Source organism: Xenia sp. Carnegie-2017, unplaced genomic scaffold (genome assembly GCF_021976095.1).
Source record: "Xenia sp. Carnegie-2017 unplaced genomic scaffold, XeniaSp_v1 HiC_scaffold_16, whole genome shotgun sequence".
In the NCBI taxonomy this organism is placed as follows: Eukaryota; Metazoa; Cnidaria; class Anthozoa; order Malacalcyonacea; family Xeniidae; genus Xenia; species Xenia sp. Carnegie-2017.
In genome coordinates this window covers 3,081,729-3,104,254 of record NW_025813469.1, presented here as the reverse complement: position 1 = coordinate 3,104,254, position 22,526 = coordinate 3,081,729, and the positions used below count along the sequence as shown (strand labels likewise).

The 22,526-nt window shown below is 36.8% G+C and overlaps 5 protein-coding genes across 6 annotated transcripts; 4 read left to right on the top strand and 1 right to left on the bottom strand.

Moving 5' to 3' along the window:
- The first annotated feature begins 1,066 nt into the window (after positions 1-1,066).
- Positions 1,067-3,268, top strand: LOC124437154. Its single transcript, XM_046987163.1, has one exon. It carries the CDS (start codon positions 1,388-1,390, stop codon positions 2,921-2,923), a length of 1,536 nt encoding a protein of 511 aa, XP_046843119.1. The 5' UTR covers positions 1,067-1,387; the 3' UTR covers positions 2,924-3,268.
- Positions 3,269-4,105: 837 nt separating this feature from the next.
- On the top strand, positions 4,106-10,060 carry LOC124436852. Its single transcript, XM_046986826.1, has 3 exons — positions 4,106-4,453; positions 7,493-8,204; positions 8,817-10,060. The coding sequence occupies exons 2-3, from the start codon at positions 7,531-7,533 to the stop codon at positions 9,673-9,675; spliced, it is 1,533 nt and encodes a 510-aa protein (XP_046842782.1). The 5' UTR covers positions 4,106-4,453; positions 7,493-7,530; the 3' UTR covers positions 9,676-10,060.
- A 478-nt stretch (positions 10,061-10,538) lies between these two features.
- LOC124437234 (docking protein 1-like) lies at positions 10,539-14,141 on the top strand. Its single transcript, XM_046987227.1, has 4 exons — positions 10,539-10,785; positions 11,601-11,930; positions 12,622-12,847; positions 13,723-14,141. The coding sequence occupies exons 1-4, from the start codon at positions 10,707-10,709 to the stop codon at positions 13,928-13,930; spliced, it is 843 nt and encodes a 280-aa protein (XP_046843183.1). The 5' UTR covers positions 10,539-10,706; the 3' UTR covers positions 13,931-14,141.
- A 675-nt stretch (positions 14,142-14,816) lies between these two features.
- LOC124436768 (dolichyl-diphosphooligosaccharide--protein glycosyltransferase subunit DAD1-like) lies at positions 14,817-16,180 on the top strand. The gene is given in 3 exon segments (XM_046986732.1): positions 14,817-15,117; positions 15,979-16,032; positions 16,035-16,180. Coding segments are annotated over 3 exon segments (354 nt in total). The 5' UTR covers positions 14,817-14,900; the 3' UTR covers positions 16,118-16,180.
- A 1,827-nt stretch (positions 16,181-18,007) lies between these two features.
- On the bottom strand, positions 18,008-22,491 carry LOC124436767 (nucleoporin SEH1-like). 2 transcript variants are annotated; one of them, XM_046986730.1, is made up of 12 exons: positions 22,302-22,491; positions 21,838-21,888; positions 21,184-21,289; positions 21,020-21,072; positions 20,848-20,928; positions 20,551-20,628; positions 20,247-20,392; positions 20,058-20,135; positions 19,559-19,630; positions 19,378-19,441; positions 19,172-19,250; positions 18,008-18,297 (listed from the first exon to the last, which is right to left on the bottom strand). In XM_046986730.1, exons 1-12 carry the CDS (start codon positions 22,410-22,412, stop codon positions 18,203-18,205), a joined length of 1,014 nt encoding a protein of 337 aa, XP_046842686.1. In that variant the 5' UTR covers positions 22,413-22,491; the 3' UTR covers positions 18,008-18,202. The 2 variants fall into 2 exon arrangements, with proteins under 2 accessions (XP_046842686.1, XP_046842687.1); XM_046986731.1 differs by lacking the exon at positions 21,838-21,888.
- Positions 22,492-22,526: the final 35 nt, after the last annotated feature.

Here is a 22,526-nt window from a genome sequence, read left to right as displayed (position 1 = left end):
TTATTAAGATCAGCAATTTGTCCCAGAGTTTGCGGTTTTGAGTAATATACTAGATTCGGCTGATTTGTCTGACATCTGCAGCCATAAGACTGATGTATTAAAATCCAGCAGCTTTTTCATTTTGAGTTTTGGGTCATTTGATATGGAATCCCTCAAGCCTCTACATACAAGTTGAAAGATTTTTATGTAAACGGCCAAAGTGCACCTAAATTAACAAGACATTATATAAACACAGTAGATGGGAGAATGAGATGGCTTATAACTAGTGACGTCACCTTTGATGAAACATACTCTAAACAGTTCAAAATCTCTTTCTTCGATGAAATCATCCCAAACTGCCATTTTTCCAAGAAATAAAGACGTAGAGGAATGATGGGGCGGGAGGTCATTTAATATTGCGTATGTCTCATTTGACGTATGATAAAAGATGACTCATGTAGATTCCTTTCTTCATAGAACAGTTGTACAATCCTGCCACATTTCATTGAGGGTACTAAAAAGGACAAATTGAATAAAGCTGTTTGAATATATTTTTGCAAATGAATTTTTTATTATAAAATTCTCAAATAAGCTAAGTAGAGCTTGCCTACGAATTGCTAATATTGGCACAGAAAATGCAATTAAAGCAATACAAAGTAATTGAGGTATATGAATCTTTTGAAAAATAGCTGGATCTTTCGTTTGTTCTTTTTTTTTATCTTAAGAACACTTCTCGAGTCGAAGAAGAAGAAGAAAATATGTATCCGATATAATTTTTCAGCTTTACTTAAACCACATACTCAAATAATAGGAAAACGAAGCTGTCATGAATAGCTAATATAAAACGAGTTATTTTCTGATATAGTTTGCAAGACTGCAAAGTATCATTCTGATAAAACCGCAAAACTCTATAGGTCTGAACACGTGTCTTCCACAAGTCAACAGAAGTGATGATGAATAAAAGTCATAGCTATCAAGAGTGATAAGTGTATTTAAAAAGAAAGATTTGTATGCCTTGCCATTGGTATGTTTTTTATTTCTGTTTTACGAGCAATGCCTTTGTTGAAGCAGAAATAGAATATGACGTTGTAAATATTTTATTAATCATTTGCAATGCATATAGCAACTAGCTGAGACTGATGTAAATACACTCTAGCGCAACTCTACGACTACGTCTCAATAAGCGTATTCTAATCGACGGAAGTGCTTCAAACAACATGATAGAGGGCTCTGCCGGATACGACTTTCAAGTTGACTTCCCATGTTTTGTGTTCAGTCAAAAGAACATGGCAGACAAGTACTCGTATAACGAAGCAAGACACTTAGACACGTGTTATTACATTCGGTTTGAACTCTGCTGTATTTGACAACGAAACGTCTGTTAATTGATGTTACCTTTGACATAAATATGTTCTACTTGTTGGAGTTAAGCTGGACCTTACAAACGTTCCTGCTTGTCGTATGTTTATTTCTTACTATAGGATTATTAAAATCCTTCACTAACCACCCTGTCACGATCAAATGTGGAAGAAGACTCGATTATTTTGAAAGGTTCCTTGAACTTAGCGCTTCCACACACGATGGCAAAGGAAATTTATCCGTTAATGTAACACTTGCGTCGAAGCATCGTCTAGAAACGCAACATGTTCACGATGCTTTGGTGCTTTTGGTAAAACGTCAGCCAATGCTTCGAGCGGTGATATCAACACTGCCTAATGGCGAACAATATTTTGCAATCAAGGAAACTGAAGAAGCCATTGAAATGTTCGATATTCAAACTTCAAATGTAAAAATTTGTGATTGGAAACGTGTGATATACGAGTACACGTCGAAAATACGCGAGAACTCTTTGTGTTGGCGTCTTGTCATATTACAGGAGGAATTTGACGTAACATCGGGAGAGTACGTAAATATATTGTTGTTTGCTTTCAAACATGCTTGTTACGACGGCATTTCCTGTATAAAGTTTTGTAAGGATTTTTTGAACAACATGAACGAGATTGCTAGTGGAATCTTCGATGTGGAGAAGGAAGTCGAAAGTCTGGAGCTTTTGCCTTCAACACACGACCTCGTCACTCGTAGTAGAGTCTGGTTTGCTCTGTTTCACATCGTCCTCTCGTTTCCAGGATTACGACTGATCTTGAATTTTCTGATGAAAAAACTCATTTCTTATATGCTTGCAAAGAAGAAAGTCAACCCGTTTTACGCGCAGCATCCACCAATAAAGCATACAGAAACTTCCCTTGAATTTCTAGAACGAGTGCATGTGAAAACATTTAACGTAGAGGAAACGCGAGCTATTGTTGATGCCTGTCGCTTGAATGGTTGTACAGTAACGGGAGCCATTACTGCAGCTGTTCACCGTGCATTTTATAAAATGATCGGTGAGAAAGAAGAAGAATTTTCTAATTTAGAGTCATGGTTTGCTGTCAGTAGCCAACGTTATTGCAATCCCAAACCATCAGAGGAGTATCATGGTGTTTTTGTGTATCTGATGTCATGCTACATGAAGTACGAGGGGAAGGGAAAATCAGATTTTTGGACTATGGCAAAGGAAAGCACCGCTCAAATCAGGCAGTTCGTAAAAGATCAACAATTTGTCACAGAGTTTGCGGTTTTGAGTAATATACTAGATCCGGCTGATTTGTCTGACATGTTTAGTGGTGAGACTGCTGTACTGAAATCCAGCAGCTATTTCATTTCAAGTTTTGGGTCATTTGATATGAAATTCCCTCAAGCCTCTATATACAAGTTGAAAGATCTTTATGTGCACGACTTAAATCCAGGTTCACCTATATTGACGAGACATTATATACACACAATAGATGGGAAAATGAGATGGCTTATAACTAGTGACGTCACCTTTGATGAAATATACTCTAAACAGTTCAACATCTCTTGCTTCGATGAAATCATCCAAAACTGCCACGTGTCCAAGAAATAAAGACATAAAGGAATGATGGGGGCGGGAAGGGGTCGATTAATGGTGCAAAAGTCTCGATTGACGTATCACAAAAGATGATTCGAGACAGCTACTTTGTTCATAGAACAGTTATACAATCCTGCCACATTTCATCGAGAGTACTAAAGAAGACTAGTTGTATATATTTAAATATTTAAGTATTTAGTAAAACGGCTATTTAAATATTTTTATTATAAGCTATTTAAATATTTTTTAGAAATTAATTTCTTATCATAAAAATCTCAAATAGAGCTAAGTACAGCTTGTCTACGAATTGATAATATTGGCACAGAAAATACAATTAAAGCAACAAAAAATTTTGAGAAATATGCTTCTTAGCCGTCATTCATTCTCTATATGAATAACTCCATGTTCAACATAAATGACTGGACGAAGACGCAAAGCTGTTATGGGAAGCCTTGCAATTTGATAAAGAACGCAATCATAAGACTATGACGCGTTGGATCACTGTAAATATTCCCCGCACACACAAATATTGTGTTTTGCCTTGATTATATGCGGTTCTAATGTGAATTCTGAAACGCTCACGCCTGTATAGGCACTCACGTTCAACGAGTGGATTGAAAATTGTGTCATAATTATTACAAAACGGCATTTTTTACTCCGTTGATTTCTTGATTTGAAATATTTCAGCATAAATCTCGGCAACGACGAGAAAAAAAGTTCGCCGTTGATGTGTGCGAGTGCGATTTTACGACTCGTACTCAATGTGTGAGTATGCTTTTTAGAATACAGGCGTGTTGAGCAGACGTCTTGTTTTTTTTAAACACATGTCCATTGTCAAGGTGTTTAAAAAATTATGACACATTTTGATTTTATCGGTTTCGTGGAGAGATGATTTTGAAAATTACATTTTGCGGGATCACATCTGCCTCGTCGATACGAGGCGTTCACCGTGAACTCGGGAAAGCTGGGAATGAGTGCTGGAAAAAATCGTGTACAATACATCAGGCCTGGAAGAAACCATCGATTTCGACACCTGTTATATGCGCAAGTGTTTTTCAGTGAGGAAAAAACCTCCTGTTCGGCATTCAATCAATCAACCAATCAGGTAAAAACCCGTCTCAAGATTTACCAAGGGTGACCAATTAAATGCAAAGAATGCAATAAGGTCTTCATTTGAATTACTAATGTACAAATTTACTTAGCTCGAGCAGGATATTTGTGAAGTTGGCAAGTATATTTGCATAAGACAGATTTGGTATTGCGTTTATTTCAATAGTTTTGAGTTTTTCGAGATTTATACGTTTGTCGGTAAGGACGTCAGTTACACGAATTGCCTTGAAAAGAAATCGATGAACAGTTAATTTGAAAAAACATCTTATTCTAAGCGATGACATTCCACAGTAAGCACAGCATGTAGAGGAGGACGCTTGTTGTTTTGGTGCGTTGGTATTTGCTTCGTTGCTCAATAAGAGAGGAAAAGAGCTGTCTTTTGATCATTGTCGATTAGCCACTCATTCAAAGCAGGCTCTGGTTTTGCCAGAACAGGTGCATATGTAACGTCCTTCTTGTTTTATGTATTTAATCGTAATCAAGTGTCATAACAGTGATAGCCATACATGAAAGGTAGATGGTGAAGGACCGAACAAAATGGCCGTCGTATTTAAAGATAGTAAATATAGTGAAGGCTTGTTTGCCTGCCGGCCGAACCGCAGTTGCTATCGTTAAAATTAGATTAACGATCTTTTGTATGTTGGAAGACCACAAATCATCGTAATCTATGATAAATTATGTAGACAAACTTCGCTTATGTTGAATGTGAGATGCCGCCATTCGGTTCGTTGCCCTTAGTGTAAATTTACCGAACAGTTTTTGAATTCAACTAAAGCGGAGTGGAGCTGAAGATGAGACTGTCATCATTAAATTGAGTTTAACTATCAAAAAGTACATTAAAAGCCGATACAAAGGTGAAAATAAAATCACCTTGCCGTGTTTTGCTAAATAATGACTTGGCATTCAGAGTTCCATCCGCTTGTGTAGATACGTTCAAAACTAAGTGAAGTGTCGTGCTTCAAATATTATAAGTAATGAGCGAATGTTGTTTTGATTAGTAGTTTTGACTATACAATAATTTATGGCTAATGATATAGCCAATATAAAATTCCGTTCAATAAATAATTTTATTTAGCTCTGCATGTCAGGCCCGGTTCAAACGTCGCATTTTACATGCGCCGAATCAAATCTGAGTTTTAGTCGACTAAAATAGTTTTATGCGTAGTTTGATTCAGACGTCGAATTTAATAGTCGCATTTATTATAGTTATGCTTCCACTTTTTCATAGTTTATTCATTTTCTTGTACTAATTTCCTAAAATGGCGAACAGAAAAATGTTGAGTTTATGCATTTCAAATATGATTCGTGTTAATAGGAAAAGACGAATATTGATGCATGTTACAGCAAATAAACTATTAGAAACGAGACGGCAGCTTCTGCAAATTTCCCATGTTTTTCTACCGTTAATTGGTCAAAAAAAAGCCTTCATACGTAGCCCTCCTTATCGATCATGTCGAAGACAAGATAAAAAATCCGGCTGGTGGAAGAAAGTTTGGAGTATTTATTCTGATTCAAAAAAACATTTCGTGTATCTCGAGGAAACTTTCCTTGTACATATAAATTTTTTGCACTTTAAACAAGTGTATTTTGTTAAACTTGTGCACGAAATACAAGGGCCATTACCATCACTCGCCGCCGCCATGTTTTTACAACTTTGCGCATGGCATTTAGCATGGAAATAATTGATTTTTGCTTAGAAATATCTTAAAATAAATTATGCATTAAATTCGGCTCATGTAAAATGCGACGTTTGAATCAACATCGAATTTCCGTCGAATATTCGACTAACTGAGTCGAATATGCGACTAAAGTCGCATTAAATTAAAATCGGTCGAATTTAATTGATTCAAACGTCGCATTTTACATGCACATAATTCTCGCATTTGATTCGGCGCATGTAAAATGCGACGTTTGAACTGGGCCTCAGTTAAATAATGTTCATTCTAATTGGAAGTGACGTCTTTAGGCAGTTTTGAGCCATTTCATAAATGTACAGAGAGGTCTCATGGTGTGAGTTGTGTCGTCAATAGTTTTGGTCCATCACTAAAGCTTCGCCCATCTGTTTCTCTAACTGGTCTAAAATTGATATTAGCAATTGAAAATGTAAATCGTGAAATTAGTTCTTCATTGCAAGTTCAAGCACAACGCAAATTACGATGTAATTCGCAAATGAAATTACTTCATATGATTATGTATTTTTATCAATTCTCTGTTTCCTTTTGCGCATCGGTGAAGATGGACTTCGTTTTTCTTCGTCATTCATTTTGATTACAGGCGTTCAGCAAACTTTTTTATTTATTAGCAACGTGAATTGTTTTTATATGGATATTTGTGCATAACGAGCGACCGTGTGAAATGTCTTCAATTGAAAGAATTTCAATGTATTATAAATGATGCACGTGTAAAACCTGTAATGGTACGATATGTCTGCCTCAGTTTACTCTTGTACCGTTTTTGTTGTATCAACAAGTTGTTTTCAATCTTCAGTGGAAAGGAAGTAAATAGACTAATTTTTCATGATACTATGGTAACTCATGACGAATATTAAAAGATGCCTCTGGTATCACTGCGAAGTTAGTAGAATACGTTGCAACTAATCAGCTGAAAATTTTGAAAAGAAGAAAATTCAGCAATTGACATTAAATTGCTTTGTAATCCCAGATTCCTTGTTGTTTTATTCACGATAGAGACGTAAGCTCTGAAATAATAAGATATTTCTATCGAAGTATTGTGTACTCTGCATGCACTTGGCTTGTTCCAGACAATGATATAACTAGTTTTATGATTTTGATGTTTGGAACACAGGCTAGAAGCCTTGAGTGCCGACTTTGTGAGTGGATGAAATCATATGCACAATAATTACTTATTGATTCAATCAAAAATGCAAATTTGCTTGAGTTTGAGCTCGAAGTGCTATTTCCAAAGGTGCACATGTTTGCTATACGTACGACTTTGCATCGTGTAAGGGTTGGCTTGAGTATATGTAGGCGGCCTAACTAATATTCTAAGTTCAGTGGTCTAAAAAATAACATCCTTCAAACACCATCTTCTATATTTTATAATATTGCTATATTTGCTTATGAGCTATCCGGAAAATGTCATTTACGCTCCTTGCCCTTGAACTCCTAAACAAATGCTGTTATTTGCACTTGTTTGAACGATAATGGTATATGTGATAGAAAGCCATGGATGGAGATCATCTCGCTTGTAACCTAAGTGTAAATCAGTTCCTTTATAGTCATAACCTTGCCCTTATCAACGTAACCGTGCGAAGATCTTGATCGACACCAGGCCACAGGGTCCACTGAATAATTATGCTTTGGAAAACAAGATTTTCGGTTAAAACTTTGGCCTGATTGTAAACTTTACCAATCGAATTAAGCGTTCTAGAAAAGATTTAGCTTGTTGTGTATGCTTTTACGTCATTATTATGATATTACCGTAGTCCTTAACATGTCGTCTCCTTATTTTTAGTATTGCACATACTGTTAACATTAACGAATTGTGGTCATATGAACGACTGCGGTGTTTCGTACAAATATCACGCTCGAAGCATTATGGAAATAGGCCTGACATTCGACCAAAAGCGGTATCTCACCGTGACGTCATTCTCCATCCGTATGCTCTTTATGGGCGTTGAATATGCGGTGATATTTCCATCCGTTTGGTTGTACTTAAAGATATTTCACGTGGACTATTGGTACCTTGGATTGGTGTTATCCGCTTATAACATGGTGGGGATTGTCTCTACTATTCTGGTTGGTCGGCTGGCCGATGCGACACGCAGAATTCGGTTGACCGGTTTCTTGTGGAATTTGGCGGAAATCACGGGAAATTTTGTCTATGCCATGCACTTTAACGTCACTTTTCCCCTGTTTGGCCGAATGATAGCTGGCTTTGGAGAAGGATACATATCCGCGATGTGGGGCGAACTGGCACGAGTTACGACCAAGGAGCAACGAACGCGCTACTTTGCAATCTTGAAAGGAAGCAATCTTTTGGGGGCAGCTATTGGTCCAGCGCTCAACCTCTTTCTAAAGGAATTCGACTTTTATATCGGTGGTTGGCATATTGACTTTCGAACCTCACCGGGCTTCTTCATGGGTATCGTCTGGATTTTTGTCACATTCATAATGTTGGTGTTCGTTTACGACTTATCGTCAGAACTGCAGTCTCAGTCAAATGGGTATGTATATATTTTTTACAGTTGTTAACGGCCTTTGCTAGAGGAATGCAATCATTCATTTGATTACCACATGAATGCAAGCAATTTTTTCTAATGTTGAAACGTTATAAGTTTGCTTTTGCATCACGTTAGAGCTTTTCCCCATCAAGTTCAACAGTTCAACAGATGTTAGGCTTCCAGTCACTACATGAACAGAGATCTAGAAGTCCAGACCAGTCAATTCATGTACACAGACGTCCATTTCTCAGTCAGTGCATGTACAGAGATGTCCAGTACTCAGTCAGTGCATGTACAGAGATGTCAGGTTTCCAGGCACTACATGTACAGAGATCTAGAAGACCAATTCTCAGTGCATGTGGAGAAAAGTCCAATTCTCAATCAGTGCATGCATAGAGAGATCTGCAATTTCGATTCTTGATCTGAGTATTATGAACTTTATTCTAAAATCATCACATTATTTCCAATGTTAAAACTGGTCATAGTAGTTATTTACTACACTAGCATGTAGCATGTTATGAACAAATTTGATTATCTACTTAAATCACTTGTGTGTTACGAAGTGCAGATAGATGTTATTGAGCTGACCTTTTTAAAACAACGATCGCTTTCTAGGTATACGTTGCTTCTACAGAATAATCCGGACGAGAAAAATGCTGGTTCGCTATTGTCTGGTGCAATCACACCGAAGGAAAATGGAAATGGAGGCAAAGTTAAAAAAACTGTTGCCGTCAGAGCTGAAGATATGAGCAATGATACCGAGAAAGATGATTTGAAAAGTCTCACCGCTGACACGACCGAGGACGTACCGACAAATCCTAAAGGTCCTGCAACATTTTGGTCAGCGTGGGTCGACATGTTTACTAAATTCGAGGTCAACGTGCTCGTTTACTTGTTGTTTTTCATGTACGTCACTCACACGTGCTTACAAGGTATCACCCCATTGGTCGCCGAGAAGATGCTGGACTGGAACGAGACTAAAGTCAGTATCGTGTATACGGTTTGGGGATTGGAAATTATCATTGTCCTTATTGTCGTTTGGCTTGTTTCTCCGAAAATAGCCGACCGCGTCATCCTTCTTGTAGCAGTATTGTGCGGTGCACTCGCCTCCATTAGCTTGATTGTACTGTCGTACTCAAGCCCCGGAAGTAAACTTTGTTATTACAGTTTCCTTGTCACGATTTTCCTCGGAGGGGTAGGAATATCTATAACAGTTGTTGTGGGACGCTCGCTCGTATCTAAGCACACATCACAAGAGAACCAAGGACTCGTTCACGCGATACTTACGTCATTCAATCGTCTGGCTGGACTGCTGGGCCCGATTTTCGGAAGCAGCTTGTATACATACAAGACTTTGATGGGCTGTCTGATCGCCGGCGTGCAGTTTCTCGGTTTGATCTTGGTCATTGCTGCCTTTCGAAGGCTAAAAGTCGTTGATAAAAATAGTTTTAGTAGCGAGAGGGAAGCCGTTTGAATTACGATGAACGGGAGGAAGTTGTGATAGGAACGGGGAGAACGAATAATTTTGTATTAGGCAAGGATGGGAGGGGGTTGAAATGATCTGTTTGCCTTATTTGGGTGGGCTGGGGCTGTAGCCCCCCGTGCTGTGCTATCAGGGTTCAGGCCCTCTGAGGGGGAAAGGATCAAGCCTATATAGGGCAAGGACTGTTGAACGTTGGACCTTCGAAGTAACCCCAAAATATGACCGCTTTGGTTTCATGTCAAAATAAACCTCCAGTTAGCTTATATAGTTGTAATTCATTCTATTAATGCATGTAATGAGTCACGTGATTTATGTTTTTATCACATGACATCAATTGCTAAAATTCTGAAATTAATTAAAACATTTTATTTTTAAAGATGTGTACATTTCATGAAATAATAAGAATTCGGCGTTCTTTATTTGAAAGTTAACAGCCTGTACTGACGTAGCTTTGCTTGAATGGATGTTGAAACTGAATATTGAAATTGAGTTTCGCTAATTTATTTTGACTAACGCTGCACAACGGTGAAACTTAGCTAAGTACAAGTTTTCTAGTTTGAAAAAAGGATTTCGCGTATACATGTGAAATAACATACAAAGGCCAGTCTTGGAACAATCTATATTAGTAAATGACATCAAATATTTCAAAAAATATCAAGTTCTTTCATTTGAAAAGCCACTGTGAGAGACCTGAATCACAGTCTAAAAGAAACCCGAGGGTGAGAACCATAAATTCTTCAAAAATAAGCTACCTTAGAGTTTTAGGGTTGTCAATGTGAAGACTCCTGCATATGATTTAATTAGATGAAGTCATGCCAGTTTACTGCACCGCTGATTAACGTGTGCGCGCATTCATAAGCCACATTTCTAAAAATTAAAATTACAAATTTTCAGTTTTCTGCAATACAATGCAATTGCAATTAGCATACAATACAATCTAGTCCACCCGACAGCCCCCGACACGAGGAAAGACTGTAGATGTTCAATGGTGAATTTATTTGGTGTAGTTTTCTCGAAGGTCGATGACAAACTATAACGGGATTGTAAAATGCGGATTTATGGAAATAAAGTTGCCAAGAAAGCAGCGAAAAGTCATGAAAAGGTAAAATTATGAATATATTTTTGAATGTGTATAAACCACAGGTTGAGCTTCGAACTTTTCACAATCTCAAAAGAACCTTTTGATGATGATATTGCTCGAAACAGGCGATGAATTACAGTTGTCTACAACTTTCAGAGATAGATTTCGAAATGTGTGCAATTATATGTTTCAATTTTGCGGTTAAATTTAAAAAATATCTTTTATAATATATGTTATACTAATAGTCCACTGATCTGTATATTAGTACTCAGATAAAGAGCAGTCCTCTTGAACAGACAGCCATTTGAAATGAGGGAGTTATAGACTTGCCTTGCATCCATTTACTGTATTGATGTCAATGTAAAAAATTATAAATTAAAAATGAGTGAATATCAGTGATTAATGAAGAGAATTTTGTGACGTATAGTTGCAAATAGTATATTATCACTGAGTCATAATGTTTTCTATTACCAAAAAAACAAGAAATGTTTAAAGTTAATCTGGAAAGCAATTGCCAAGTTTAGTGGCAGAGAGGGTTGGGTTTGTGAGGTGGAAAGGGTGCTAGTGGTTGAATGAGGCTAGTGAAGAAGAGGGGGGATTGGGGCGAGGAAGGCTATTGGAGAAGAGGGGCTAGCAAATGGGAGAGATATTGGTGGGTTAGTTGGTGAAAGGGGGAAGTTAGTGTGGAATTTGTAAATTGGAAGCAAGCACATGTACAATGGCCAAAATTTCATTAGATAACATAAGTGAACAAAAATGTGTCCTTTCAAAAAAATGGTTGTTCACATGGAATTTTTAGCACCGATATATTTATAACGATCACTAGTTTTGTTTTAGGCTTGGAAGAAAAAATGGTTTGTCTTGCGGCGTAAAACCTCTGCCGGTGTTGCCAGGCTAGAATGTTATCGCAGTGAGTTGGCTTGCATAAATGGGCAGTGCAAGCGCTGGATACCGCTCAAAGATGTGTCAGTGAACGATTCAAAAACCTCAAAGACACACAATAATGTATTTGAGCTGATTTCTAGGAAAAGCAAATATGTGTTTTCTGTTGAGTCACTAGCCGAGCGTGCGGAATGGATAGCAATGATTAATGATGTTACAAAAATTAGACAAGACAAATTAGTACCTTCGTCTGTGTTTGGTTTGATTCAAGAATGTGAAAATGGTATGTACTGCCCTCAGTAAATACTGTACACATGTACCTTTTGTATTAGTAATGGGTTGATGATTGATGACTACGCTTTCCATAGTCGATTGTTGAGGAAACAAAAAGTATTGAATAATGCTTAGTAAAAGTATCTAAATCAATAACGTCAACACATTAGTGTAATAACATATTATTGTGATAATATCACTGTGCTAATTTTTGTATATACTGTGAAAAAAATGTTTCTAAACACACATGATTGATAATAATGTTTCTAAATATTGCATAGCATGACTTGAACATTTGAGGGGTGACTACGCCACTGATAACATAGAAACAAGTTCCCCATCTTTTCCATCTATTATGAAAAAAGTCCCCCTTACTTAAAAAATAACTTTATCTCGTATTAATTTCAACATCATTGGGAAACAGTTATTTTGCTCGCGTGTACACACAGTAGTGTCACTTCATTCTACAACTTGGAGCTGTATATTTAATCATCTTGCTGGCTACAGTTAGCTATCTCGGTGTTCCTATTGGTAAAAAATTGCGATTGACTTGCTGCCATTATTTTAGTTCATGTGTAGTTACACATACGTCACATAAAAATTTCAATTTCATTTCTTTGTTATGCTTTGCTTGTGTAGCTAGGCGTACCTATCATATGAATGATTAATTTTTCATATTCTGTTATGTTTTTTCTCCAAAGACCCCGAGCAGTTACGAGTGACTATTATAAATACTCAGGACTCGGAACGGCTTCATCTGGACGGGGATTATATCATGAGCGTCGAGGAGAAATTTCTCAGCCTTTACGACATCGAAACGGGTGTCCTGGCGACGAAGTGGAGTCTTCAGAATCTGCCAAGATTCAAGCTTCGAAAGGTATCGAAACTTCAAGATCTTGATATGATCTTGGTGATATGGGCTTCAAGGTGAGTGCTACGTATGTACCAATGTTTTGTGCTGTAGGAAGCATGGGCGGCGGAAAGCAGGGGGGGACTAAGAGGGGCTGCAGCCTCCCTAAGAATTCAGATGGGGAGCTAACCCCTTCCAATCAAATAGCTACGTTCATCAATATTTTCCTGTAATATATGTTTATGTTTGACAAGAGAAAATCATCGACATAGATGGACTCTTAAATACTGCAAAAGCATTTTTAAAGTGTTTTTTACTTTTAAAACACTTTTTAAAATAACTTCAGAAAACAAGTTTTGGAACAGACGTTGGAAACTCTTATGTACAAGTTTCAAAAACACGTTTCAAAAGCAACTGCTAACAAAAAATTTCAAGCCATCCTTGGTCGATATTTTCCTGTAATATATGTTTATGTTTGACATAAGAAAATCATTGACATAGATGGACTCTTAAATACTGACACCCATTTTGAAAGCTTGCTTCTCCTAAAGACTTTCGTTTACTTGCAGTACTGTGAGTTAATGACAGGAAGAAAATCGTGCCAAATTTGTTATTAGAATGGCGTAAATACAATGGCAATATGGCGCAGTCTAAAATAAATAGCTTTTTCACTTAGTCTGAGACCGAAGCAAAAAATGATATTATTTGTGAGTTCTACATCTACAAAAGTCAAAATGCCACGCCCCTACCATTAGGGCTTAGATTTTTCGTTATTCAACCAATTATACAAACACAACTCTTTAAAACAAGTTTTCTGAAATAACTTATAAAAGCAAGTACATTTCCCTTAACAAATTTTAAGAAAACGTTTTGAACAGTACTGTCAAAAACAAATAGTTATATGTTGATTCCAAATGGTATACATTGTTTTTCACTCATTTTCATCCTTCAGAGAGTGTAAAAACAGAAGAGGTGAATATCATTTTCTAACGCGTCAAGGCAAGGAAATCATGACCGCCATTAAAATGGAGACGTGTCGTCTGGCAACGCAGAAAATACAAATGTCTGATAAAAATAGCACACCAACGAAGCCTAACCCTCAGGCGGACGAACAAAGCGAACCAAAAGACACTCCTGTCAAAGACGAACTTCGTGAATGAAAACCGCTCATGGAAACTGAAAATATGGAAAGAGTTGTCCAAAAAAAAGTAATCCGACCATTAGCTATACACTAGAAATGAACGTTTGAAAACCTCGTATGAAAACTTTGAGTCCTCATTAGAAATTGGTCATGAATGAAATAGAATAGTACAGCCTGTAAATATCTAAATCTAAGTATCTGGACCCCATAAAAAAAGTTTCCGAAATCGACACAGTGTATACTGATCTTTGGCCTATGTCCTATAACTGCCTTTGACCTCCGATTTCTTGCCTCAATTTGGGTTTGGGATCTTGGGTTTGGATCATGTGTTTGGGATCTTGGGTTTGGATTATGTACGCAACAGCAAGTCTGCCGGACATTTTCTGACGCTATAAACTATCGAACGTCTCTTAGGAGTAGAGTAATAACTTTTGCATGGAATATCTTTCCTTTTCAGTGGACCGATTATTGATTGTTCAATCTTTTCTTGTCTCCAAAATTTGTTGAGTTTCTAGAAGATATTTTTTCAATGAATTTTGCCTGTGGAAACAGCGAAATATAGCATGTGCCTATCAACTTTAATGCAAATGGTTCAGATTTCTTCTAAATATACACAATTTTTTTTTCTTTACCAATAGAAAGTGCAGGTTTCTTCTATAAGATCTGCTTCCCGAAAATTGAATGATGGCGCAAGAGGTCAGATTGACAGGGTTACAGCTGCATATAAACTTCATATAAAGAGCCATCCTTGTTCGACATAGTTCTTAGTTTGTATTGGACGATGGACGCTATAATCCCACTCCCCTCCAACTTTAATGAAAATACGAAGATCAAGGATGTGAAGTGTATCAACTATGGTAACAACAGAGAGTGTTATATGAAGTACTTACGTAAATTTAATACGCGCATGCGTTAAAACCTTTCTTTTCTTCTCTTCGCTATAAAAGTGTGTCACTGTTGTGTCTAACAGCATTCAAAAATTCGTCCAAATGAGTGGATCCGCATCCCTAACCGGCGCTTTGGTGAAATTTTACAATGAATACAACGAAAAGACAAGTCAAAAAACGAAACTGATCGATGCTTACCTCATGTACATAATGTTCACTGGAATTTTTCAATTCTGCTATTGTCTACTTGTTGGCACCTTTCCTTTCAACTCGTTTTTATCTGGCTTTATATCATGTGTAGGATCCTTTGTGTTGGCTGGTAAGTTTCATACAAGAAGATGTCGTCGAAAGTCTCTGTGTCTCAGTGTTTGTTTCATTTGTTGTAATTCCAGTTCAACAATGGTCAGTGTTTTATGAGAGTGTGAGACCCCATAGTAACGGTTCAGTTTAATGATTATTCCCTTTCCTTCCCCGAGAAAGTTGGTGTGCTTAGTTAAAACTCTGTCCCAGAAAAATGGTGTGTTAAGTTAATATCTTGGATAAAGTTAAATAGTCTTCGTCACTTTATGGCCAACTAATACAAGTTGGTTTTACAAATTGTGCACACACAGGGGCTGATCAATGCTAATTTGTTAGGGAGGATGCAGATTTTCTAAGGGGGGTGCGTTGCTATCCCAGCTAAAGTTACAAGGCCTTGGGCTATAGTGGATTTTTAGACTTACCGATGAGTTAACCTGGCATAAGAATATGTTATTCACTTTTTAAGTACAATTTCATATTTTCTAATACTTTTATTTTAATCATAATGTCATTTTACAATTTTTCTTGGGGAATACAAGAGAATTTCAGGGGGTGCACACTCCCTTCATCCACCAGAAAATCTGCCCCTGATTGTGCATGCCTGCTTTTTTTCTTTGAGGGACAGTAGTGTAGCCAGCCTGACTTATTCCAGCTACACACATTTTTGTGCTCACTGACTGTTGGAGCAATAGATTTTTAAACAAATGGTCATTTTTAAAAATGATCATTCTTAAAGATTACACTAATGGTCATTCTTAAAGATTACAAAGCAGGAGTAAATCTGCTGGCTGGCAATACTATGCTATTGTATTTGGATTAGTCAATTGCATTCACATTTTAAAACAATGTGAGATGTAAAGTAACGTTCATTTTTCTTTAGTCTGCCTGAGAATCCAAACCAATTCAGCAAATGGAAATGATTTCAAAGGAATCAGTCCGAAAGATCCTTTGCAGACTTCATCTTTGCCAGCATCGTGTTGCATCTTGTTGTCATGAACTTCATTGGCTGGCGTGTATGAACTTTGACAAAATTGTATTTGATGCAAACAATGTGATGAAAAAATTAAATGTAGGTAATGAAAGTTTGACAAGTTTGACTTGAATGCCGTGCAATTATGTTTCAAGCATGGTATTTACATGGCAAGTTTACATTGTTTGTGCATGCAAGTGGCAAGTATCAATTGCTTATTTTCCAAAACATGGTATTTACATGGCAGGTTTACATTGTTTGTGCATGCAAGTGGCAAGTATCAATTGCTTATTTTCCAAAACATGGTATTTACATGGCAGGTTTACATTGTTTGTGCATGCAAGTGGCAAGTATCAATTGCTTATTTTCCAAAACATGGTATTTACATGGCAGGTTTACATTGTTTGTGCATGCAAGTGGCAAGTATCAATTGCTTATTTTCCAAAACATGGTATTTCGTGGCAGGTTTACATTGTTTGTGCATGCAAGTGGCAAGTATCAATTGCTTATTTTCCAAAACATGGTATTTACATGGCAGGTTTACATTGTTTGTGCATGCAAGTGGCAAGTATCAATTGCTTATTTTCCAAAACATGGTATTTACATGGCAGGTTTACATTGTTTGTGCATGCAAGTGGCAAGTATCAATTGCTTATTTTCCAAAACATGGTATTTACATGGCAGGTTTACATTGTTTGTGCATGCAAGTGGCAAGTATCAATTGCTTATTTTCCAAAACATGGTATTTACATGGCAGGTTTACATTGTTTGTGCATGCAAGTGGCAAGTATCAATTGCTTATTTTCCAAAACATGGTATTTACATGGCAAGTTTACATTGTTTGTGCATGCAAATGGCAAGTATCAATTGCTTATTTTCCAAAACATGGTATTTACATGGCAGGTTTACATTGTTTGTGCATGCAAGTGGCAAGTATCAATTGCTTATTTTCCAAAACATGGTATTTACATGGCAAGTTTACATTGTTTGTGCATGCAAGTGGCAAGTATCAATTGCTTATTTTCCAAAACATGGTATTTACATGGCAAGTTTACATTGTTTGTGCATGCAAGTGGCAAGTATCAATTGCTTATTTTCCAAAACATGGTATTTACATGGCAAGTTTACATTGTTTGTGCATGCAAATGGCAAGTATCAATTGCTTATTTTCCAAAACATGGTATTTACATGGCAGGTTTACATTGTTTGTGCATGCAAGTGGCAAGTATCAATTGCTTATTTTCCAAAACATGGTATTTACATGGCAAGTTTACATTGTTTGTGCATGCAAGTGGCAAGTATCAATTGCTTATTTTCCAAAACATGGTATTTACATGGCAAGTTTACATTGTTTGTGCATGCAAGTGGCAAGTATCAATTGCTTATTTTCCAAAACATGGTATTTACATGGCAGGTTTACATTGTTTGTGCATGCAAGTCGCAAGTATCAATTGCTTATTTTCCAAAACTGGCCAACAGGATAAGGAAAATAATGCCACAATCCAACCTGTTTTAAATGGTCACTCTTAGGGATTTCTCATGTGACCATTTTACCAAGCCTTTAGTTAATACAGGTTGGCCACTGATTACAGTTTTTTATATACAAGGCAGAAAATATCAGAAGTTAAACTGACCTAGGCATTATTTTTGTTTTCTGCTGCCGACGACTTTGACCAGTTCCCAATAGTGTATTGTGTGTGCTGTTCTTATTTTTCTTGACCATTTAATACAGTTCAAAATAAAGAAAAATTTAAGTTTGGAATCTTTGAAAAGATGATCATGTGTGCTTGTTAGAGGTGACGCTGCAATAAATGTCACTTGAATGTTATTTATACAATGAAATTTTCGAAATTACTACTTTTGGTGACTGCTTCATATGGTGCCTATTAAGACGGGTGTAACTGTAGTTCCTCAAGGAAGAATAATTGAATCAGCTCAGTATGTTTGAAAAATAGAACATTTTTAAAATTTCAAAATCATTAGAATATTCACATTGGTAATGATTTGTTATTTTCCAACCGGAAGAATCATATCTGTACTAGATACAGTAACATTGGAAAATATTTCCGAGAGTGCTTTTAAGCAAAGCCTGTAACTTGCTTTTAATTTATATCCTTAAGATACAACTGAAATCTCAGTAGCCAGTGGGTACACTTGATCCCAGCACTTCGGCAGGGCTGCCATTGCCTTTCAATACACCAATACATTTCCAGTTATCCAGATAGTTTGCTGAAAATTTATAAACATTCTGAGAAGTTTTACAATGGTCTTTCATAAAATGAAGGGTTGTTGATGAAATTAAGGAGTAGTACAACACAGTCTGTGGTAAGATGAAGGATTGTAAACAACGTAAGTAGTACAACACAGTCTATGGGAAGATGAAGGATTGTAAACAACGTAAGTAGTACAACACAGTCTATGGGAAGATGAAAGATTGTAAACAACATAAGTAGTACAAAACAGTCTATGGGAAGATGAAAGATTGTAAACAACGTAAGTAGTACAACACAGTCTATGGGAAGATGAAAGATTGTAAACAACGTAAGTAGTACAACATAGTCTATGGAAGATGAAAGATTGTAAACAACGTAAGTAGTACAACACAGTCTATGGGAAGATGAAAGATTGTAAACAACGTAAGTAGTACAACACAGTCTATGGGAAGATGAAAGATTGTAAACAACATAAGTAGTACAACACAGTCTATGGGAAGATGAAAGATTGTAAACAACGTAAGTAGTACAACACAGTCTATGGAAGATGAAAGATTGTAAACAACGTAAGTAGTACAACACAGTCTGTGGGTAGATGAAAGATTGTAAACAACATAAGTAGTACAACACAGTCTATGGGAAGATGAAAGATTGTAAACAACATAAGTAGTACAACACAGTCTATGGGAAGATGAAAGATTGTAAACAACGTAAGTAGTACAACACAGTCTATGGGAAGATGAAAGATTGTAAACAACGTAAGTAGTACAACACAGTCTATGGGAAGATGAAAGATTGTAAACAACGTGAGAGGTTCGAAAGTTCATGGCAGAAAAAAAGATGGAAAGGAACGCGAGTTGTCCGTGGCCACACGGGATATGTATCAATACCTTTCCAAAGGCGAACACAACCGTCATCTCCGGAAGAAGCCAATATTGTCCCAGTTACATTCCAGCGCACTCTCCACACCTAGGGTGTTGCAAAAGCAAAACAGTAAAGGGTAGATGAAAGCACAGTTTGATGAAACAACAATTTGGAGTTTTTTAAGTCATCTTGAGTGAAGCATTACACATACGATGAAACATTTTACACTTACTTTGCCATGTTCTTTAAACTGCGCTGCCATGTTGACAGTAAATTTCGGGTAGTTAGAATCTTTTCTGGTGAGAAAAAAAAACTTGGAATTACGTATGCAAAGGATACCACCATGTGAACTATCATCACAAATTATTATGTCAAATTATAGCACTGAGGATAGTATAATAAATGCTGCATACCCCGCTTGTTTATTCGGTTCTAGAGACGCAATCTTAACATCGTTACACGCGATGGCAAGCAAATGATAAGACCTGCGAGAAAAAAGAAAATATTTTCGGTTAAACTATAATTTTTAAATCTTATTGTTCTATTTTGAAATTAAAATTGTTCTACTTTAAATCTAATTATTCTAATTCACATCTGATTGTTCAATTTTTAAATCTAATTATTCTATTTTAAAATACAATTGTTCTATTTGTAATTGTTCTATGATTAAATTAAAATTGTTCTATGTTAAATCTAATTATTCTAACCAATATCTGATTGTTCAATTTTTAAATCTAAGTATTCTATTTCAAAATTTAATTGTTTTGTTTTATATCTAATTGTTCTATTTGTAAATGCATCTTAATTGTCCTAACAAAGCGTAAAAATGTTGCTCGATGTTGTTGATTTTACCAATGATTGATGTACACGTCAATGAAATAATTGTAAAAAACCGACGTTTTACCAGTTTACCTGCCCAAATTTGGCGCGAACTCGACGTCGTGCACTGGTTCTGTGATTGCGTTCAACGTTTCGACTTTCTGCCATTTTCTGTGAAGATCAAGACAAGTGATGAAAATTCGGGAAATAATTTGACGAAAAACGTAAATATTTAGCTTCGTCAACCATAAAGATTGCGAGTGTTTGTCAACTGAGCTCAACCTTAATCCATCGTTGTATTCGAATATTTGTACTTTGCCTCCTTCCGAAGGACTGGCATCGTCACTGCCAACCGCGATCATGGCTGCGTGATTTCTTGACGGGTTCCATGATAAACAACAACAGTTTTTTTTACTTTTGATTTCGTGCTAGAAATGCAACATGAAGACATTACCAAAACCTCCCTTAAGTTTTGAATACTTGAACAGTATTTTAGTGTACGTGTGATTTGCGCATGCCCATTGATATTTTATGATATTTCCCGCTACGGCATGATGTGTTCATCGCGAGCAAAGAATAAACTCACCATCCTCGTCCAATGACTAAGATTTGTAACATCAACTGCTTCGTAGATTCGTATTGTACCATCTTTCGAACACGTGGCCTAGAGCAGAACAATGACTTCAATTAATTCCGGCATTTCCCACGTCTCAGCGTGGGCTCGTAACAAATGCGTCTACGACGCAACTCGTGCTTAGGTAAGAAACAACGTCACGTGTTCTCATTCGAATCTCCATATGATCCCAAACGCCATTGCGACTCAGTTGGAAAAGAAAACATTAAAAACTACCAAAAAGCGGTTGCAGGGTGAAAAATATCTTACTAGCTGGAGGTTCATATGTTTTGGTGCAAATTTTACGTCCGTCACGGATGTTCTACTGTCCACCAATCCAGCCTTTTTTTCCTGTAGAACAAAATAACTCAATTTTAAACTAGCTATATTTTGCATATTATCAATACGAACATGAAATGTATTAATCAACTGATTACACTACCCAGAAGCTTTGCCCTCTCTGTGTCCCAGTCCCTCTTCGCGTTTCTGTTGCAACTAAAATTGTTTTCAACCATTAATTTCACCCGCACTGTGGCCCAGTCCCCCCTCCATGTTTCAGTCGTAATTGCATTAGGTGGAAAGAGAGTGCAAGCCTTTTTAACGTACTTTGTTCCTCCCAAACAGCTGCTGTGTTATCAAAAGAACAGGTGGCTAGCACTTGTCCAAACTCTGGATGTGCCCATGTCACACGCCACACAGAACCATAATGTGTCTAGTTAAAAACGAAAGTCAGTAATTTGCAGCTGTTGTCAAGTTAGTAAGCTTCAAACACATGATAAAGTTGGCATGACTTAAAAGTGCTTGCCTTTGTCCATTTCTTACTTAACATAAAAATGCATAATTATGCAAAGATCAATATCACTTCACATAGACTAAACATAATGATTGAACTAATGGAACTAAGGTTATAACTTTAAACTATGCAGAGAAGCAGAAAGGAGATGTTTGTATTTCTATTATTACAGATACTGATCTTTCAGACTAGTGCAGTTTAGGGAAGGACAGTTCGTATTTGTATTGACCAACAATTTCATATCTTTGAAGATGACTACAGCCAAAGATGTGGAAACTTCAATCAACACTAACAGTCCTTCCCAAGACTGCACTAACATCTGTACAATTGTCATCTACAAACATGTTACGATACTCCCAGGCTCAAACCATTCCCTGTATAGTTATTTCTGTTTATCAATCTGTTCTTGACAGAAAACTGGTAAACATTGGAACTCTTCCCAAATGTAAACATTTTTTTGTGTGTACCTTCCAACTGGCAGTGCATTTCCACTCATTGTCCTGACTGATATCCCACACCTAAGTTCCAGAAAAAGAGCTCTGCTACTCAAAAAACAAAATTCTTGTCAAAACAAATACATGTTGGGATAAAGTAGGATGGATAGGGATGCAAGTAATCTCTATGAGGATATGTGCTATGATAGATACTACCCGTAATGTATGATGCAGGTGCTCAAATAAGGATCATGTACTATAGCAGGTGGGATGTCTGAACAGCATATGTATGCCATATCCATTTAGGTGTACACTATATGCAAATTATCCTAGCGCCTAGCTACAATGCTTACAATAGAAAAATGGAGGAAGCAGTATAATATACGACACAGCTGGTGTCAGTTTTTCAAGGAAACTTCTAAAAGAAACATCAACTCTACTTCTGGTTTATTCAGACATTATTCACAAGCAAGTTGTACTAGTTTCCATCAACTTACTTTCACCGTCTGATCGCTTGAGCAAGTGGCCATTCTTCGACCGTGAAAATCAAACGCAACATCATGAATTAAGTCCTTGTGATCCGAGGTAATCTCCTTCGAAGCAAACATAACGCAACTTTCAATCAAATACAAGAGATTTAACAAATAATTTGTTTGGAAATATATTGCTATTTGCACCCACTTGCAAATTACTTGTGCGATACTTGATGTAAACGTTTATAT

Coding starts and splice junctions, on each gene's coding strand:
- LOC124436767 (XM_046986730.1), bottom strand. CDS start 22,412: ATGTTTGCTTCGAAGGAGATTACCTCGGATCACAAGGACTTAATTCAT. Junction 21,889..22,301: donor CAAGCGATCAGACGGTGAAA/GTAAGTTGATGG, acceptor TCTGGAACTTAG/GTGTGGGATATCAGTCAGGA. Junction 20,393..20,550: donor TTAGTCATTGGACGAGGATG/GTGAGTTTATTC, acceptor TTGCATTTCTAG/CACGAAATCAAAAGTAAAAA.
- LOC124437234 (XM_046987227.1), top strand. CDS start 10,707: ATGACAAACTATAACGGGATTGTAAAATGCGGATTTATGGAAATAAAG. Junction 10,786..11,600: donor GCAGCGAAAAGTCATGAAAA/GGTAAAATTATG, acceptor TAGTTTTGTTTT/AGGCTTGGAAGAAAAAATGG. Junction 12,848..13,722: donor TTGGTGATATGGGCTTCAAG/GTGAGTGCTACG, acceptor TTCATCCTTCAG/AGAGTGTAAAAACAGAAGAG.
- LOC124437154 (XM_046987163.1), top strand. CDS start 1,388: ATGTTCTACTTGTTGGAGTTAAGCTGGACCTTACAAACGTTCCTGCTT.
- LOC124436852 (XM_046986826.1), top strand. CDS start 7,531: ATGAACGACTGCGGTGTTTCGTACAAATATCACGCTCGAAGCATTATG. Junction 8,205..8,816: donor CTGCAGTCTCAGTCAAATGG/GTATGTATATAT, acceptor ATCGCTTTCTAG/GTATACGTTGCTTCTACAGA.